General features: G+C 38.6%; 3 protein-coding genes across 5 annotated transcripts; all 3 read right to left on the reverse strand.

Moving 5' to 3' along the window:
- Positions 1-9: 9 nt before the first annotated feature.
- LOC114528643 (MFS-type transporter SLC18B1-like) lies at positions 10-5,929 on the reverse strand. 2 transcript variants are annotated; one of them, XM_028550317.1, is made up of 16 exons: positions 5,622-5,929; positions 4,404-4,499; positions 3,781-3,854; positions 3,516-3,663; positions 3,369-3,437; positions 3,168-3,261; positions 2,984-3,058; positions 2,773-2,846; positions 2,465-2,566; positions 1,573-1,661; positions 1,400-1,495; positions 1,072-1,146; positions 916-982; positions 785-811; positions 639-694; positions 10-564 (listed from the first exon to the last, which is right to left on the reverse strand). In XM_028550317.1, exons 1-16 carry the CDS (start codon positions 5,820-5,822, stop codon positions 525-527), a joined length of 1,383 nt encoding a protein of 460 aa, XP_028406118.1. In that variant the 5' UTR covers positions 5,823-5,929; the 3' UTR covers positions 10-524. The 2 variants fall into 2 exon arrangements, with proteins under 2 accessions (XP_028406118.1, XP_028406119.1); XM_028550318.1 differs by lacking the exon at positions 5,622-5,929 and adding an exon at positions 4,620-5,084 and having other exon boundaries at positions 12-564.
- A 135-nt stretch (positions 5,930-6,064) lies between these two features.
- LOC114528642 lies at positions 6,065-14,940 on the reverse strand. Of its 2 annotated transcripts, XM_028550316.1 has the most exons (7): positions 14,845-14,940; positions 12,673-14,349; positions 12,344-12,455; positions 9,844-9,904; positions 8,741-9,394; positions 8,077-8,390; positions 6,065-7,984 (listed from the first exon to the last, which is right to left on the reverse strand). In XM_028550316.1, the coding sequence occupies exons 4-7, from the start codon at positions 9,854-9,856 to the stop codon at positions 7,136-7,138; spliced, it is 1,830 nt and encodes a 609-aa protein (XP_028406117.1). In that variant the 5' UTR covers positions 9,857-9,904; positions 12,344-12,455; positions 12,673-14,349; positions 14,845-14,940; the 3' UTR covers positions 6,065-7,135. The 2 variants fall into 2 exon arrangements, with proteins under 2 accessions (XP_028406117.1, XP_028406116.1); XM_028550315.1 differs by having other exon boundaries at positions 12,344-14,349.
- Positions 14,941-16,453: 1,513 nt separating this feature from the next.
- Positions 16,454-18,960, reverse strand: LOC114528504 (transmembrane protein 18-like). The gene is made up of 5 exons (XM_028550161.1): positions 18,829-18,960; positions 18,345-18,462; positions 18,195-18,249; positions 17,766-17,859; positions 16,454-17,463 (listed from the first exon to the last, which is right to left on the reverse strand). Exons 1-5 carry the CDS (start codon positions 18,916-18,918, stop codon positions 17,326-17,328), a joined length of 495 nt encoding a protein of 164 aa, XP_028405962.1. The 5' UTR covers positions 18,919-18,960; the 3' UTR covers positions 16,454-17,325.
- Between the last annotated feature and the right edge of the window lie 26 nt (positions 18,961-18,986).

Here is an 18,986-nt window from a genome sequence, read left to right on the forward strand (position 1 = left end):
TTCAGAGTTTATGTCACACGTGATTCCGAAACATTCCGGCGGACATCGACTGAAATACGGAGCTAGGTGCTTCTTTCCTTTACCAATTTGGATAATGCCCGGCAACATAGTTTTAAAATACATAACGAGGTTAGGAATGCGATCTTCTCTCAATCTTTATAACTAAATTCAAAATATATTTTAAGTACAAATATATGAATGAGTATGGCTTATCCAAATAATTCCCTCTTTATCCCCTCGCGTGCATTGATTAACATTCAATGTCCTCTGTCATTACTTCTTCTACCCTTCAAACATCCTTCATCAACCATCGTTAGCCTGCCAGTGCAGTCAACAACAATGTCAGTGACGCTAAACCTTGCTGTGAGGCGTCTGTCGAACATGGTGTGCGATTTCAGCGCATTATTAATAAAATATTTTGAACTATTCCGTCAGGGCTGCTGACGGCACTTAGCTAAAATTGTAACACTAGTACTTGGCGTCCACTGGCTACGTCTGAACAGTGTTTGAATTGCGACCATCTGTTAGCTGCGACTTATCCGAGTCGGTTCTTCTGGTACCACCCTGCCAGAATGATAGTGAAGTGTTATCGAGATTAATGGTAACCTAATGGTACTTAGCACCATGTTTCAACTTACAATTTTTTAGAAGGTACAGAACTTCCAGATAATATAAGACCAAGAAGAAGTGCAGTCTAAAATGAATGCGAAAAACAATTGCTATAAATCATAAAAATCAAGTTACCAATAATACAGTTACGTTCATACTTAATATAATCACAAACCTGTAACAAAAGTATACAGCCAAAGCCCTTTATTTAACAAAGAGAAAGATAGATTTTTCACTGGTCAGACATGAACATAAGGTTTTGTAGCCTAACTACAATGAATCAAGTCTATTAACTAATTTACTAACCGTACACGTCCAATTGAAGTGAAGATAATGAGTAAAAACGCCGCTCAAAGTTGGGCCAAAAAACGCGCTAAACGAGATGAAATTAGGTTAGGAAGAAGCTGGTTAATAACAGGTTACATGACACAGTTACGATATAAATTTCGTGCGAAAATTTACCCGACATTAAATGCCGATCCAAATACGCCTGAGACAATCCCGTGTGTTGCAAGATCAATGGAGAAACCACGGGCTCTGGTATAAAAGAAAAACTAAAAGTCAGAATGATGCTGGTTCAGAAATAATTTCCCTCTTATAAGGAAGCGTGAATATAATGACATAGTTAAAAAAGACATCTTCCCCCCCCACATTCCTGGTATGTACACCTCCCGGACACCCGTAACCTGATAGGAAATGATTGACAGCGAATATCATGATAAGTGCTGGCACAGAGGAGGTGCTGGCCCCTCGCATGAATAGCGAAACAAACTTTGAGTGTTTAACATACTTGACAATATTCTCTAGCTCTGATATGCCGGGAACCATCATCGGGCCAATCGATAATCCCATCAAACCTAACGATAGGCCGACCAACCACAGCTTTCTGGTTTTATAAAAAGAGTCTTGAATAAGTGATGGTAGGTAAATCTAGTGTTATGAATGGTTTTGTGGGCAACTTACTTTGGCATGAACGAAAATGGTACTGGGCCCAAGAGAAAGAAACTACACGCACAAACTAAACTCCCGAGCAACATCACCCATCTTGGACTCTGAGGAAAAGAAATAAAATGTTAAACTGGATCTGCTGCTATATGGAACAGTTTAGAACTGATGCTGATAGAGCTATCCAGTATAAATAAAGTTAGTTTAGTTTAGGTTTCCTCCTGTAGTAACACTGGATCAATAAGAGATGATCCTTACTGGACCTCTAGGAAGAACAGTTTAGAACTGATAGAGCTATCCAGTACAAATAAAGTTAGTTTAGTTTAGGTTTCCTCCTGTAGTAACACTGGATCAATAAGAGATGATCCTTACTGGGCCTCTAGGAAGAACAGTTTAGAACTGATAGAGCTATCCAGTATAAATAAAGTTAGTTTAGTTTAGGTTTTCTCCTGTAGTAACACTGGATCAATAAGAGATGATCCTTACTGGAACTCTAGGTAGAACAGTTTAGAACTGATAGAGCTATCCAGTATATATAAAGTTAGTTTAGTTTAGGTTTCCTCCTGTAGTAACACTGGATCAATAAGAGATGATCCTTACTGGAACTCTAGGAAGAACAGTTTAGAACTGATAGAGCTATCCAGTATAAATAAAGTTAGTTTAGTTTAGGTTTCATCCTGTAGTAATTAACACTGGATCAATAAGAGATTATCCTTACTGGGCCTCTAGGAAGAACAGTTTAGAACTGATAGAGCTATCCAGTATAAATAAAGTTAGTTTAGTTTAGGTTTCCTCCTGTAGTAACACTGGATCAATAAGAGATGATCCTTACTGGGCCTCTAGGAAGAACAGTTTAGAACTGATAAAACTATCCAGTATAAATGAAGACAAATTTCAAAATCATACAAACCGTCTTATCAGCAATCCATCCAAATAATGGGGCAAATAATGCATAGCAACCACAGAACAAGAAGAAAAGCAAACCAATTTTTGTACTGCTTGTTATGTTGAACTGCAAGGAACAGGAGCACATAGTAATGAAGTAGGTAGCAGTGACGACATTATACAAATAATGAATGTTTATGAGTGGAATGGTAAGTAGAATTTCACAAGGTGAAAGATAGCAATCACAATGGCAATCATAATGATCATATGATAGTATCCTGTGATATATGGTGGTATTAGGTGGATAGTAATGAACATTGTTTAGTGCTTCACCTCATCCTTCAAGTGAGGAGCCAATGTGGGTTCAATAATTCCAATTGCCATTCCTCCAGTTACAATTGTCATAACTACAAAAAAAGGCAATGAAAAGGAGTCAAAACTATTAAAGAAACTGAAATAAGTGGAATAGTTTTTTAGAGTTGAACTTGCTAGAAGTTAATTGACTCCTCTAGCTCACAATGTACATAAACAACATACTATTTACCTATGATATCAAATGCTGGTATTTTAAGAAACTTCCAAAGGGTTGCATCAGTACTTCCCTCTTCTGATTCACCAGCTGTTGAGAATGAAAACACATGTGACCAATGAAAACACATTTGATAATGCAATCAAATGGGAATTGGTATATCACAAATCATTGTTGAATTAATTCTTGAAAATCATACCATCATGGACCTTTGGAAGAATACATATGCACACAGGTAGTGTGAGAAGAATCAATCCCGCCAGGACAAAAAATGGCGTTCCAAAACCACCATACTATAAAACACATGTACAGTATAAGATTCACAAACTGTTTGCAATACAAATTCTTATAAAAAAATCGTAATGTATTTGCTTTTATGTCAAATTTAAGCCTCTAATACCTCGTATAAAACACCGCCAATAAGTGGCCCCAATGTTAAGCCAAGTCCACTGAATAATTCTAGACTGCCCTAGAAACCAAATCAAAACTCAAATAGGATGAAGTTTAAGGGGACATTGTAGGGAAAAGTAATGAATCTTGCTTTTACCATGACGCTGCCAACATTGTCTGGAAAGCACTGAGCCAAATACGCAACAGCAGCCGTCATTGCCCATGCACCACCGACGCCATCGAACACTCGTATCACAAATGAGAATGTTATGAAGAGAGTCCTGTTTGGCATTTTATCTAAAAATCTTTTAATAAAAAAAAATAAAGACTAAACAAAAAAGATGGTGGATTCTAACCCTTGTTTTCTCATTTTTAAGAAGGCCAGGACAACAGGAATAAATTGAGTTGGTAGTTTTCCTTACCCAAATAAAAACTCAGAGACGCCAATGATAAAAATCCCATTGAACAAGAAGAAGCGGATGCCAACTGTTGGTATCTTCAAAAAATATCAAAAGAAATTAGGGAAAGAGTAATGTTTTCATCTTCATAGTACCAGTTGTTGTGTGCTAGCTTGCATGTTTGAATTCTTTGCTTGCATGTTTAATGACAATGGCCCACTGTTGTTCCAAAGGCTTAAACAGCTTAAACAGTACAGTGGATAAATCGAAATAATATTAAGTACTGCTCAGTTGTTAAAGCCTTTGAACAATAACTATCCCTAGGTGCATTGCATGTTGGTTTTTTTCGCAAAAGGTCTTCCACTGTTCCACATCCCTTACGAAATCACCCATAAACTCATCAAAGCATCTAAATAAGCCTCTGGCACACAAGTTAATCTTATTTGGACAGCAACCTCAGAGCACCAAACGTTGAGGTTTGCACCCTGGCATTTCTGAGTCTTTGACAGTTTAAATTAAAATGCATGAACACATGTATTACCAAAGTGATATTATAACTCTTCCAAAAATAAGGCAAAGATTCAGAGAACAAAACAGCTGATATAGGGTCTGTGGCACAACAAAAATATTTGAAAAATGCAACATACCCAACTGCCGACCAACGGGGAAACGATAACACTAACCAGCGCAAAGATACCAAATATAAAACCGACAACATTACTACCTGCACCCTTTTCATTTGCCTGAAGATGAAGAAAATTAAACGTGAACAAAACTGTAAAAAAGAAATAAAAACACACGTGTCGAGATGAACACTTTCAAGTCAATTCACGTCAAATACGTGATGTACATCATGAACTCACTTCTGTGGGATAAAAAGGAGCGATAACCGAATACGACGCTGCGATAGTTATATAAATGATTGCAAATGTTAGAACCGTTAACTTTTTTCTTGTTTTAATAGTGTTCTTGGAGAGCTGCCTTGTAGCTGGAGTTTTGTTCAAAAGCGGTTCAACCTCTTCTTGAACGATTGAGTCATTCCCGCGATGTTTGTCTGCCATATTTTCTTTTAAAACTCGCAGAAAATGATCTGTTTTTTTATCAATTTACAAGCAACAAGGCAGAATTCATCCGACGCTGCAACGGATGTCGTTCTTGGCACTTCTTGCTTTGTTGTGGTGCAACAAAAGTTGCAAATCGTGTTCCAAATTCTGATGTTGCGCAATAATCCAGCTTCGCGCCCGCGGGAAAATACCACGCGTGGGGTACTCGAAGTGACACAAAGAAGTGATAGTGGTTTTTTCAATCGCTTCAAAATCGCCCGTTATTTGCTACAACTTTGATTAAATCTTAGTATTCCTAAATTGAAGATCCTCTTCAATAATTGTTGCTTCCAAGCTGAAATTTTATCGCTTCTCGAGCATTTTTAGAACGGTTGAAAAAATCACTATCCGGCGGATAGCGCTATCCGGCTTTGATACAACCGGCCCCTGATCTATATAGTGAAGTTATGCAATCGAATTCCTGACGAACAAAAATATTTCTTATTTAGCTCGAATTCGGCGGGTGTTTTTGCTCAATATCGCGGTAAAGGAGCTATTAATATTTACCTAAAAGACGCAGAAAGAAATTCCATATCCGAAGTTTCAAGAATGAAAAAATAAATGGAAAAAATGCGTGTAAAAATGGAGTGAAATCTGAGGGAAATTTATGTGTCCCCACTTGAAGGGAACGTAAGTGCTTCCCTTCTGACCTCTATTACACCAGGATGTGGATAGCAAATAGGAAGTTTACACTTCATATAATAATAATCTGAAAGAATTCAAATATAAAGCAAATGGAAGCTACACAGACAATTCACTTACTTTCAGAGGAAAGAACGGACCTAGGACAGAATTTGAAGCTGTTATGCAGCAGAATATTACAGCAAATGTAGCGATAATCAACCGTCTACGTTTGTCTCTGAGAGTTTGACTATCGTACAAGGAAAGCAGATGTTCTCTGTGGGCAATACCAAACAGAGGCGAGCTTGAAACGGCGGGCAGCAATTCATCATCTTCCTCCATCGATTTTCTCGAGTTACATTGAATAAAATCTTAAAAGTCCACCTTTCGAGTTACGACCCTCTTTTTCCTGCCATTTTCTTTAACTCGTTGTTATGATTAATAGAAGCACGTGACGCTCATGGATGGCAGGACGCTTCAAAATGACGATTAATTTTAATCCGGGATTAAAGTGTACCCAAGGATTGGATTACCGTTAGTCACATACTGGGAAACAGGGATAAAGCACTAAAATTTATACTAACGTTTATCGATGCAAAAATAATCTCTTTATTCCATTCACATTCAGCTGAGTCGCATCCAGTATCAAGAAACTGGACCATAAAACTACATTCTTGATAATCATTGAGATTACCTTAAAATTTACTTCGTTTTAGAAGAAATAAGGTAATAATTCCATGTTCAATAAATAGGATTAGGTTAGGATTACATCTTAGATTAGGTTTCTGGTTGATTATGGTTAACCTTAATCCTAAATTTAACCCTAATCCTAACCTAATCTCAAGGATTAAATTCGTGTATTTAGGATTGACCGAGCATGGAATTATTACCAAATAAGACCTCGCTAAGGCTTGTAATAAAATATATTCTATTCTATTTTTCATACTAAAATTTTTGTTTTATTTGATCGGAGATGATTTTTACTTCCGAACAAACTTTCAATGTGTAAATTCTTCTCATAATTTGGAGACCGTATCTCCCTATTTCTGCTGTGTTTTTCGTTTGCTAGTTACAATGTTATTTGCTGTTCAACACGCTACACTACAGTCTATGTAGTAACAATATCACAAAAGCCAAGAGTAAACCTCGGCAAGTTAGGGCCAATGATTGAAAATATTACCTCCTAGCCATGTTTCCCAAAATGAAGCAAATGCCAAACACGTAGGAAGAAACATGCTCCGAAAAACATATTTTTTCTCGAAACATGTTTCTTCCTATTGTCTGCTGGCAAAGGTTTGGTTTTTCACCGTTTTTGGACCCACACGTGACGTGGGAACACGAGGAAAATGATTACCGTAGATTATGCTAATTTTGCGCAAATATTTTAAGGCTCATGATAGCGTTGAAGTTGTCGAAATTCGAAGATCTTTAACAAGTTGTTTCGGCAAAAAACTATTTGATAAGCTCGCAAAAGGACAAATTACAAAACACGAGAACATTCTGATATTAATTTACGTCGCATTATTCTACAAGCTATTCTCTGTTGTGAAAAAACCCGTGATATTTGTTTATTTGCCAACATTCAGGAAACATTCCAAGAGAAAACATCTAGCCCCAACCGCATTTTTAGCATTTAGCGACATTTAACCGTAATTTCATGGTCTCACAGGCAAAAATGTCGGTGTATTGACAAGCTTCATGATTGGTGCATTAAAATCGTTTCCAATTTGTCTCGAGAGTTGGACGGTTGGAAATCCGTTTGCGATTTGATTCGATACAGCAAACGTGGTTGTTTTTCCTCCGTTCGTGCTTACGGGAGCGTAAACCGAGGTGCACGACGTATTGGAGCCTGTTTGCGCGTCCATGCGAGACGCGAGCGCAAATGGAAACTGTACTTCGGGAATGATCGTCGTTGTTCGTGCCCCACCGTTACTCGGCTGCTGCGCGTTGCCGTTTGTGAGAATTGCATCAGAGAAACAAACAATAGGATTATGCGACCATTGGATACCCTCACCTGTACCGCTCAGTCCATTAGTGTTCCCATTATCCGTTTGAAACCCGCTCAGACCATTTAAAGTTGACATGTTACTCAAACCGTTCCCGAAAGTCGCGTTTATCCCATTCAATCCTATACCGTTGATCGTGTTGATCCCCTGGAGACCACTAACACCAGTAATCCCGTTGATCGTGTTCAAACCCGCAAACCCGTTTATTTGATTGACCCGCGCCTGATTTGGTCCATTCACCGGGCTTATGCCATTTGTAGATCCGCCAGCAGTATTAATAGCAAAATTACCAGCGGTTGTGTTGATCGTCGCTAAGCCGTTAATCGTCCCCAGTCCATTGATCGTGTTTATTCCAGCAAAGCCGTTTGTTAGTCCGTTTAGACCGCTGCCCAGGCCTTGGAAGTCACTCAGCGGACTCAAGCCATTGAGACTGCCTCCATTGACCGCTATACCTGCTGGGAAATACTTGATCCACGTCGGTGATATTTTTTGGGTACTCTGTTTGAATAAAAAAAATAAACATCGTCGTTTGAAAAATCTCTCAAAAACCTCAGAGTATTTTCTTCATCTCCAATCCCAAAAATGCTTACCTCATTTCTATTTTTAGCCGTTTGGTCATCGAGTTTTATTCTTTTAGTCTCGTGGCCACTATCCACGTGTTCCTTTGGCGAGCGCCGCGTGACCTTCACGAGGTCATTACCGTTCAGATCTCCGTTTAATCCGTGTTCGTCCTCGTCGCTGTTCGTCGACAGTCGTCGTTTCCTCTCTCGGACGTGTTCGCCGGTACTCGTACTACTGCTGCCGCTGCTGCTTCCCGGGCTCCCTGTTGCCGTGTCGTCAGAATCGTCACTATCCTTGCGAGAGGTGGGCGAAATCTGACCGTGACCACTTTCAATGTGATCACCTGAAGATATCAAAGAAAATCCCCAGTTAATGTAAGATTAAACCCAATTTTAAACATACCCAATTATGTCGGATCCAATTCACTTCTGATGGATGCCTTATAGTCTGTTGACTTGCAAAATATATGCGAAGGAAATCAACGAAGCCAATGCAGTACTGCTTTATCAATAACAGACTACATTCCATACGTCAGAAGTGAATTAGATCCGACAAAGCTGAATCGTGTAAAAAGGCTTGAAATAAAGTAAACTCGCTCTAAATCTGCTTCTCAGTGTACGCAAACTCAGGTGAGAAAAATGCCCTCCAAACCTTTGAGTCCATCATATGCGTGAACAACACAATTACACTTACGTTTCAGGGCACGTGATACTTCATGTACGATATTCTCAGGATTGTGCGCCTGCTCAGAGGTTTGGAACTGCTGTAATTGACTCGAGTCCAGGGATGCGCTGTTTGCAAAGGCGGTCAGCCCGTTCGGGAACATATTTTGCGGGAGGGTGAAACTAAACTGCTGCTGGGGAAAGGACGCTGCGCCTGCGTGCATGTGGATCTGCTGAATCTGAGCCTGCATTTGAGCTTCAGCCCTCGCTTTGTCATGCGCAGCTTTTGCCTCCTTCTCCGCCACGTTGTTGCGTAATATTCTATTTATAGAGCTGACGCTCGGTACATTTGCCTTCTCGCAGACGCCATCGTTGAGAAGGTTATTTCGGATCTCCCAGGCGAAGATGCAAGGATTCTTGTCCTTATACTCGAGGATTTTCTCGACTACCTTCGGCGTAGCGACTTTGGGCTTGCTGCCTCCGATCGCGCCGGGCCGGACCGAACCGGTCTCGTAGTACCGGCCGAGGATCTTGCTAACGCAACCGTGTGAGACGAGGAGCTGCCGAGATATCTCCGAGGGTCGTACGCCAACATGCGCCAGCTCTACGATCCTTTGACGCATATAGTCCGGCAGCGGCCGGCCGTTGACGAAGACGCCTCCGAGTTGGTTTACTCCGCCGGGTCCTTGAGAGAAAGAAAAATATTTTGGTACATTTGGGAACAACGAGACTATTGGGGATTGTGAAGAACACTAAAGGGGATATTGGGATAGAAAGGTGGTGAAAGAGGGAACGACGAAGGGTAAATTCAAGTCCCTTTCGTTCAACTCTGACACAACTGGAACGAAACAACTGGTGATAAAAATGTCCACATTTGCCTGAAGCCAAAATAGTTTTTCGGATTTTTTAACTAAAAGACTTGACTTTGAGTGACCGCACATCAAACAGAAGCCACTGAAAATTGCTATTTGGCGTAGAAATTTGAAGTCGTTATCGAAAAAGCAACTACTCATGACGAAAACGGCAAATATTTGGCCATTATAAGTGTTTAAGTGTTCCTTTTTATCGTTCCAGTTGTAGTCGAGGTCGCGGGGTTTGTTAGCAGCTATTATCGTATAGGGTTTTATCTCGTACCACGATGCGGCATTCCCCTCCCAGCAGCTCCTGAGTTCTCGTTAGTAGTCGTCGTTGAAATCTACAACAGAATGGATTATAACACTAGTTTAGCTCTAATCCTAAATAGGAGTTTAACCATTATTTCTAAATCCATTTCGTCCCAAATGCTAATCACAAACAACGGATTCACGGCCAAGATTAGTCTTGGATTAGATTAACTTCAATGTGACAGAGATATGACCGAAAAAATCTGACTTAAAGCAAACATTTCTGGTTTAAACAAACATATTTAAGAATTTACCAGAGTAACAGAGGATTGCCCCAGATTATCGCAAGGCGCAAGCCAATTACTAAGTACGGAGTACCATGAATGATTGACAGTTGCCATATAAGATCTAATGTCCACATACTTTAAGCCCGTTTTCCACTAGGCGAATTTATTCGTGCGACGCGAAGCGATATCTGAAATCCGGTGATGTGGTTGGTTTGCAAAAAAATTCGCCGCGAAAGAGTAGAATCGCTTCCTACTTTTTATCTGTTCGCGCGAATAAATTCACCTAGTGGAGAAGAGGCTTTACTGTTTTATAGTTTTCGCGTAATACTAGACGAAATTACTCAACAGTGGAACGGCGCTGTTGTTGGACGAGTGAACAAAACTATTTGAAAGTGCCCTGTTCGTTTGGCTTGCAATGTATCCAGATGAACTATACTTTTGAATTTTGCTCGAACCAATGCTAAAGGCCCTGTTACACGGCGCAATTATTTTTTGCAACATGCAATGCAATTCTACTTTTAAAAGATGTAAAGAGTCTTCAAAATGTAAGTGTAAGATACGCCATGGAGTGTAATAAAGACAAAAGTTTGGTAGTTGCCAAATTTACATCTCTCAAAAGAAGAATTGCATTGCAAGTTGCAGGAAAAATTGCACCATGTAACAGGGCCTTAAGGACTCGATCCATTGGTTGAAAGTTTCGCTATTTAGTAGATAAACAAAACGATATTCCACTGTATCTTGTAGATCCTAGGTAACCCATAATAGCTATGGTATAGCAAAGCGATATAGGACTATCTACTTCGCATCTTACTCCGTCTATGGCGAGATGGTTTTATATTCCTCGGAGACCAAGATTGTAGCGTTTCGCGCGCGAAAGCAAACGGCAAAGATTTAGAAACAAACGCAAAAACAAAAATAATCAAAGGTAGCTCGGACTACCTGCTGACACAGCGGGTTGTGTAGGTCACAAAAACAAAATATAGAACTATCGATAATACTTTTGTCACATAAATAGCTACTTTGCATACGAATTAGCATAAAGTCCCCATTTGTAAGAAATACTAAAGAAAGTATGTGGGTTTTCTCATTAATTTTCGAAACCTGACATCGAACAATGAAATTTAAAAACGAAACACAGAAAATTATTTTAATGAAATAGAAAGCCGCTAAAAATACCACTTTGATTTCATTTAAATCATATTTTTATTTTTACCAAGTTCTTTATGGATATCCAGCGGAAATCTATTTTTTTCTTTTAGTAGTATTCAAAGCGTACAATTTCTCGGTAAAAATTGTGATTTGTAAAGTTTACAACACTCAAACGGTAAAGTTAAAGTTGAGATATCGTTATAACCTGCTGACACTTTGTCAGGTCCTGCCAAATGGTATTCTTATGTAAATGAGGGAAATCAAAGCTTTCGATTTTCTCGTATAAACCAACCAAATTTCCCCCAAACGTCTATACGAAAAAAGTTCGACGCAAAGTCACGCGAATTAGGCAAAAATATTTTAAAAAATTACAGCTTACCTCAAGAGCAAGAGATTAAGCAAGCCGACACAAAGATTTTTACCATATTAAGCAATTCTTCCCGAGAAAAACGCGTTGTTGAAACACCTTAAGCCATGCCATGCGTTTTATTTCGTGTTAAGCCATCCTTTAGATCGTCACGCTGCCCCGTTTAAGGCAGCTTTGTTGCTGTTTAATGGCATAATGCCTTCTCCCTACGGTTGGCTAACATCACAACATTTGAAAGGCTTTTTATCGGCTAATTTATAATTCATAAGCTGCTCAGCTCGACCATACGACGCCTGAACGCTTCAATGAATTTTCAACTTCGATTGCGACAAACATAAACTTCGATGCGATTGCTTCGAAAAAAAAATCACAAATCCCAGCGGTACGTTTCATAAAAGTCGCTGAAATCTCGCGCAAAACCTTGCGTTCTTGCGATTTCTCGAACGCCGTCAAAGAGCTCGGGATAATTTTTCAAAACAGGTAGAAGTTGAAACAAAACTGGTGCGTTTGCAAGTGTAAACAGGTTACAAAACCGAAAAGCTATTGTTCCTCTCTTCAAAACTATGTAATATTGTCAATCACATATGTGAAAATCCCGCGCGGCGAAAATCGGCCCGTTTTCTGGCGGCAGCATACTTTGCACAATAGTTAAAAAAAATTGTCGAATTATTTCAGCGTTGTTGTTATTCGTTGCATTGTTACAAAAAGTGGAATTGAATTAGACTCACCACAATTCAATGAGCACTCGTTAACCCCGTGAATCAAAGCAAACTTGCTTCAGCAAAATTGTTTGTGGCCGCGGTCTGTCGAGTTAACCGTTTCATTTACGGCATACGAGTTCTAAAAAAGTAACAATTACAGATTAGAACGGTTGATATTCTCAATTAGGGGGGTAATTAGTACTTGATACAATTATAAGAGGAAAGCTCCGTTCAAAAACTAAAATTAGTGCGACGAGAATTGTCGCCGATTTTAAGGCGAAAAGTTCACCTTAAAAACGAGTAGAGAAATCTAAGTAATATTTCGCAGTTCAAGAGAGTACGCTTAACGAACTTACCTTGATTTTGTTAGTGAACATGTCAGTAGAAAGTAAACTAGGCTGCCACAAAGGAACGTTTCGAGCTGGTTGCAAGTTCACAAGAGCGTTCAGGTTTAACCGTTTTGTTCATGGTTAGCTGATCACGGGCGTTCAAGCAGAGAACGTAATTACTCCCTTCGTTAGCTGAACCCCACCTATTTAGCACAAGCGCTGAAGTGAATAGTTTTATAAATAAAGTGGATATCATTTAAAAGATGCCATGAACGAAGTGGAGCTCAGCATACCAGCCGGGGTATGAGTTGTGAATGTGATGCGTGAATCGTATAATACGGAACTTGGTCGAAAACCAAGTCCGCAATTTCTGAAATCTTCTTCATAAACTTTACATCAATATATTGAGCCCCAGGCTTGAAGTAACTGCATTCTACGCGAACGCTCGACTTGCATCAATGAAAAATCGCGATTCTTGGGTGGGACGGTTTAAAACAACCGCAAAAAAGGCAACTGCGCAATTTTACATATGCGAGAATTTAAAACAACGATGTATCCAACTTATTTGTTGTCATTTAAAAATCTTGTTGGTGAAACAGAAAAATTTACGCGGTTTAAAACCATTAAAGGCACTTTTTTCAGGCAATTAAATGCAATAGTACTCTTAGTCACTCATGCATCGTTTTTCAAAATTCCCGACGGAATTTCTCGCTTTTTTTCTGAGGAAATTATCTCCGGTCTTTCTTTCGACGAAGTGAAATGTTTGGAAGGTTACATGTTGAACTGATTAACAGGAAATTCACGAAAAAAACTTTAAATTTTCTGCTCGCAGGAACGCTTTATTTTTGAGCTTCAAGCAGGAAAGACACATGCAAAAAAATGAGACTCGCATCAAAAAAACGTCGTTTATTCTTGAACAAACTTTACAAAACTTTCACGAGAAGCTTTAATAATTCTTCGCAATCATTCTCCCACATTGGATACAGAATTTGTCGCCAACATTCAAAACATTGAAACATGCAATGCAGTTTGTTGTAACTCCAGTTTCACTTAGACCAGTCGGTGTGACAACATTCCATGCTAGCAACGGTCTCTTATACGACAGCTGATTAGAAAATGCAAGACGCCACGGACTTTTGTTTCCGGAGAAGGCGTACGGGCTCTTGAGTATCCGGGAATTGAGCTCTAGGGCATTAGTTCCACGAGGGTTCACGTGACCGTGGGATAAGGCGTTGAACTGGAGGCCGCTGGTTGGTGGCATGCGCGGGCTCGTAAATCCAGGAGTGTAAGGTAACGGTCGAAACATGGACAAGCATTGAGAAGGGACTGTTGGGTGTAGATGTTGTATATTAGGTACCCGTGGGGATAGAAATGTACATTGTCTCATCTTGTTGTTTTGTACAAGAGTTTCAATTGTTCTGAACAAGTTGTTTCCACACGCTTTTAGGGTTATCATTAAAATATGTTTCTCGACATGTGGAAACACTTTTGTTAACAAAACGACATTCGTTTCCATGGCAGTGCACGAAGTCTGTGCGGAGCTTGGCGATTGTGAACTCGGAGAATGTTCGGGAAGATCTTCGTTGCGTGAACACGGAATACTATCGGGACGATTTCCACGCGAAGTTTCATCGCCGTTTTCCGATTCGACGGGTGGTGTTCTTTCTTTTTCAATATTCTCAAAGTTCAGCACATTTCCATTTACTACAGAGACAAAAATAACTTTCGTGTAAAAATCAATACACAGATAATCTTTTTTACAAAAGTCATTCAAAGCTGCTTTCATTAGCGTTTAATGAAGGATCATTAGTGAAGCCGCAAAATAACTGGGAAACATTAATCATTTCTACCATGACCGTTTTTAATTAAAGTTATATTCCGAATTGTAAAACCTTTTCACGATTGTACATACCTATGTTCAACCGATAGAACTATTGTATCCAGTATAAATAAAGTTAGTTTAGTTTAGGTTTCCTCCTGTAGTAACACTGGATCAATAAGAGATGATCTTTACTGGACCTCTAGGAAGAACAGTGTAAGACTGATAGAGCTATTCAGTATAAATAAAGTTAGTTTAGTTTAGGTTTCCTCCTGTAGTAACACTGGATAAATAAGAGATGATCCTTACTAGACCTCTAGGAAGAACAGTTTAGAACTGATAGAGCTATCCAGTATAAATAAAGTTAGTTTAGCACTTACTGTCAAAGTCTTGACCTGATCCAGGCAGTGGATAATCCTGGCGTATTTCGGAGCAACCAGCTAAACCTTGCAAGTATCCTGGTGCGACAAAGCCCTCCCTCGCACTCTAACTTGCTCCAAACTTTGCCTTCATCTCATCATCCTGTGCCTGTTGTCTTCGGAAAGCGACCTGGGCAGCCATCACTCGTTGTCTCTCGGATATCAACCTACACTGATGGCAGCTACAATATCTCCAGCGACAATACCGTTTGTGACCTTTCAAAAGCGACGACACGCCGTGTATCCGACATCGGGCACACTTTGGTGCCCTGTAATCTTTGCGACCGTCCGAATTGACGGAAACTACAGAAATCTTCGAGCTTTCCATCAATAAATTCTCACGATTCTCAGACCGAAATAACTAATTCCGTGGCAGGTATATCACACAAGCCTCTTGCAATCTTTTTGAACAAGGAATTCTTGCTATTTAGTTGTATACAAATCTCCAAAGCCGAGGGAGAAACTGCGAACTGTTTACAATACGCTTGTACACATTTTAATGCAATTTAGCACGGTTTTGATAAACGAAACTTTGGTTAAACATTGTAACAGAGTAAACAAACTAATGTAAAAAGAATATCGGCGGTTTGGCTGCAGTAAAATGTTAATGATGTTATTAAAATGTCATTATATATAATATGGTTGCGATGTAATTGAACATGACAATCGATTTTGCAAACTATGATTGTGTTTTCATTCAAATTTAAAACGATGCTCATTTCAATTTATCAAACATTGCATCTTTCATGACAAGTACGTGACGATAGACGAATCCTAAGATAGCCTGATTTAGCTGGACGATTCAAGCTTTGGATTATCTTCGAGTATCTGCAAGTATAGTTCTAAAAAGAACTATTAAAATAGAACTGCACTTGTTGCGAAAATACGTGCAAAATTTGACGTCTGAATCAGGTCTCTGGTGTCCAAAACTCTGGGACCGCGGAGCAGGGTGGCTCGCTGGGCTTTAGCCCCACCAATAATTTTTCCGTAATTTGTCTTTAATTTTGAATATTTTTTAGTTAGCTCAAATTTACAAGCTAAAATTTACAAGCAATACAAGCGCCAAACATGCTGGAAACCGGCTTTACATTGGACAAGCATTTGACCATTAAAACAGCGTGGTTATCCATGTCAAAATATTTGACATCATAACCAAAGCATGGTTATATTGTTTAATGTTTGTATATGAGCGCCAAACATGCTGGAAACTTTACATAGGACAAGCATTTGACCATTAAAACAGCGTGGTTATCCATATCAAAATATTTGACATCATTAACCAAAGCATGGTTATATTGTTCAATGTTTGTATATGAGCGCCAAACATGCTGGAAACTTTACATAGGACAAGCATTTGACCATTAAAACAGCGTGGTTATCCATATCAAAATATTTGACATCATAACCAAAGCATGGTTATATTGTTTAATGTTCGTTATGAGCGCCAGACATGCTGGAAACTTTACACAGGACAAGCATTTGACCATTAAAACAGCGTGGTTATCCATTTCAAAATATTTGACATCATAACCAAAGCATGGTTATATTGTTTAATGTTTGTATATGAGCGCCAAACATGCTGGAAACTTTACATACCATCTATTATTTCCCAATAATCCTTAAATTGAGAGGCATTTGAGGCGATTTCAGAGACCGATTTTTTTCCCGAACTCTCCTAGCAGGCGCACGGTTCCAAGCCCCAGCAATACGAAAAACGCTCCGCGGTCCCTGAAACTTTCTTAGTTTTCAATGAATTGCTTAGTTTTGAATTTGTTTTGTTTTACATAAGCACTAGTTGAATCAGTTATGAATAACACTACCCCAGTTTTCACCAACATTTATATACAATTATGTTTCATTTCCAAGTTTTAAACAATTTCTGAATTAGCTTACCAGAGTTAAAGATTAAAGTTTCCCTTTTCTCAAAGTTGTTAAAAATCCAGGATTAAATAGATATATAACAATTTGAAATCATATAATGGTAGTTCATATTTGTAAATTTAGTTCCAATAGGGCTGAGTTTCCAGTCTTAGATTCAGTTCTTAACCTTTTTTATCAGTGGAAGCATTTTTCCAGCATTTGCTTCTCTTGAGAGATGCAAATGAGTGAATAGTTTGTGTATAGTGAATGTTAATTCTGATGTAATTCATGTATAGGTTTCCCTAAGTAAATATCCACGAGGTTTTCACTCAATTGCATCAGTCAAAAGGAGAAAATTGCACATATAATTAAAGCAAAAATTGCAAGTGTAATGTGGTCTTTTTGATAAATATGTAACACAATGTATGCATATATATACCGTCATTCTACATTTATAAGTTGTTTAAAACAATCAATTGATCAAAGGACTTGACTATCCAGCATCGGAAAACAATTTTTAAGACCCTCTATGGAGTTAATTTCCACCCTGTTCACAAACTAAGTTCATATGGTGTAATAATATTACTTATCTTTCTTTTGCTCATCAACTGACTTGGCTTTCTCATCTTTTTCTGCAGCTTGTTGAGCACGCTGGTAGCGCTTACGTCGATGTTTTGTAACGACGGATACCATTTTGGATGAATCCCACAACCATATTACCTGAAAATATATGACTGATATTACCCCTGGGAATACAACACAATTATCATTGCTGGCAATTACATTCGTCAGTGAATGAGGTTGGACATTCAATTATCAGTCACAAAGTTACTGGACTTTATATAGACCAGTGACCAATCTAGCCAATCAGAGTACAGAAGCTTTAGTACCAATATTGTCATGTACTGTACAAAAGGGTGTTCATAATTTGATTTCTGTACATTAGCAATGCACAATTCAGGTTTATTCAATTCAACACAGATCACTGGCTTTATCAGTTACACATTAATGTTTTAACTTACAATAATAATTAGGCTGTTGAATAAAATTGGCGTTGAAAAAACAACAGATATAAATAACCCAGATGAGTCGAAATACTGTTCACTTGCAAATAATCTGCAATAAAACAAATGGATTGTCACGTTTGGCTCTGTATATGTATGAAAAAATGTATGAAGTAATTGTATGACATCATAGATGTTCACGACATATTAACTTTATTAAGGTGACTCAGAGATGATAAGTCATAACTCATAATTAAGCACCTATTGAGTAATGACCTTTATTTCTAGAATTGATTAAATAGATGTAGTCAAGGGTTGCTTATATACTGTGCATAATAAATTATCGATTTTCTAAAGTAAATAGGGAGTCCAGCTCTTTCAGAGCCGGAAGAAAAGGGGCTCCACACACAAACACCCCTTGTGCCATCTCTACATCTTATCACTTACTTCCAATTCGCTGCAGCCAAAGAGTTTAGTTTTTCCGAGAAAAATACAGACACCACTGTTAAAACAAAACAGGAAGATGATATATTTCACCCCTCAAGGGTCGTGATCATGAAATCATATGAAATGACCAAAAAAGTGGAAATGTCTTACAGAGTATTGCAAATATGACCACCAACACATTGGTTCTGTTTTGGTTTAAAACTATGGTGAGAAATATCAAGACGTGGATGATCATCAATGCAATGAGCCATCTTTGACTCCAGTCAATCTGAAAGAGTTTGATGTAAGATGAGATGAAGATTACAGGTTTACAGCTTGCACTTTATTGACTATTTGACCATGGGAAAACATTTAACTACAGTATTAAAAACTCATTATCTACAGGCAGCAAAAACTAACACTAGATTGGAAGCATATAGAAAAATACACTTTAAAACTACTATAGAAGTCACTAAACTAGATGCGTCTTTATGGTTTGGATAAGTCTTAAAGATAAGTCTTAAAGATAAGTCTTAAAGATAAGTCTTAAAGATTTAAATGCCACAGAATCATGCAAATTCATAACAAAAACACTGTCATAAAGAGGGGTTTCAATATCAAAACACGCCAGGCACAATCGCGGAGGATTACTTACTGCTTTTAAATACTCAAGTACTCCATCGATCTGATCTGTGGCGATCCATTTTGAATGAAATTCAGGCACTATTTGTTCGCCATTTGCCATTATTTTTTGATCTTATACACTTTGAAAGAATGACTTTCTGGATGTGCGGGCAGAGTGTATTAGGGGGG

The sequence above is a fragment of the Dendronephthya gigantea genome, unplaced genomic scaffold (genome assembly GCF_004324835.1).
Source record: "Dendronephthya gigantea isolate DGI-Jeju-01 unplaced genomic scaffold, DenGig_1.0 000050F, whole genome shotgun sequence".
NCBI lineage: Eukaryota > Metazoa > Cnidaria > Anthozoa > Malacalcyonacea > Nephtheidae > Dendronephthya > Dendronephthya gigantea.

Excerpts from the sequence above, each read along its gene's own strand:
- LOC114528504 (XM_028550161.1), bottom strand. The coding sequence starts at position 18,918 with ATGGCAAATGGCGAACAAATAGTGCCTGAATTTCATTCAAAATGGATC. Across the intron at positions 18,463-18,828 it reads TACTTGAGTATTTAAAAGCA|ATTGACTGGAGTCAAAGATG; the intron begins GTAAGTAATCCT and ends AAACTCTTTCAG. Across the intron at positions 17,464-17,765 it reads TCAACAGCCTAATTATTATT|GTAATATGGTTGTGGGATTC; the intron begins GTAAGTTAAAAC and ends ATATATTTTCAG.
- LOC114528642 (XM_028550316.1), bottom strand. Across the intron at positions 8,391-8,740 it reads AGTATCACGTGCCCTGAAAC|GTGATCACATTGAAAGTGGT; the intron begins GTAAGTGTAATT and ends TGATATCTTCAG. Across the intron at positions 7,985-8,076 it reads CGGCTAAAAATAGAAATGAG|AGTACCCAAAAAATATCACC; the intron begins GTAAGCATTTTT and ends TTATTCAAACAG.
- LOC114528643 (XM_028550317.1), bottom strand. The coding sequence starts at position 5,822 with ATGGAGGAAGATGATGAATTGCTGCCCGCCGTTTCAAGCTCGCCTCTG. Across the intron at positions 1,147-1,399 it reads GAGCTAGAGAATATTGTCAA|AGCCCGTGGTTTCTCCATTG; the intron begins GTATGTTAAACA and ends CTTTTATACCAG. Across the intron at positions 695-784 it reads GCTGTATACTTTTGTTACAG|ACTGCACTTCTTCTTGGTCT; the intron begins GTTTGTGATTAT and ends CATTCATTTTAG.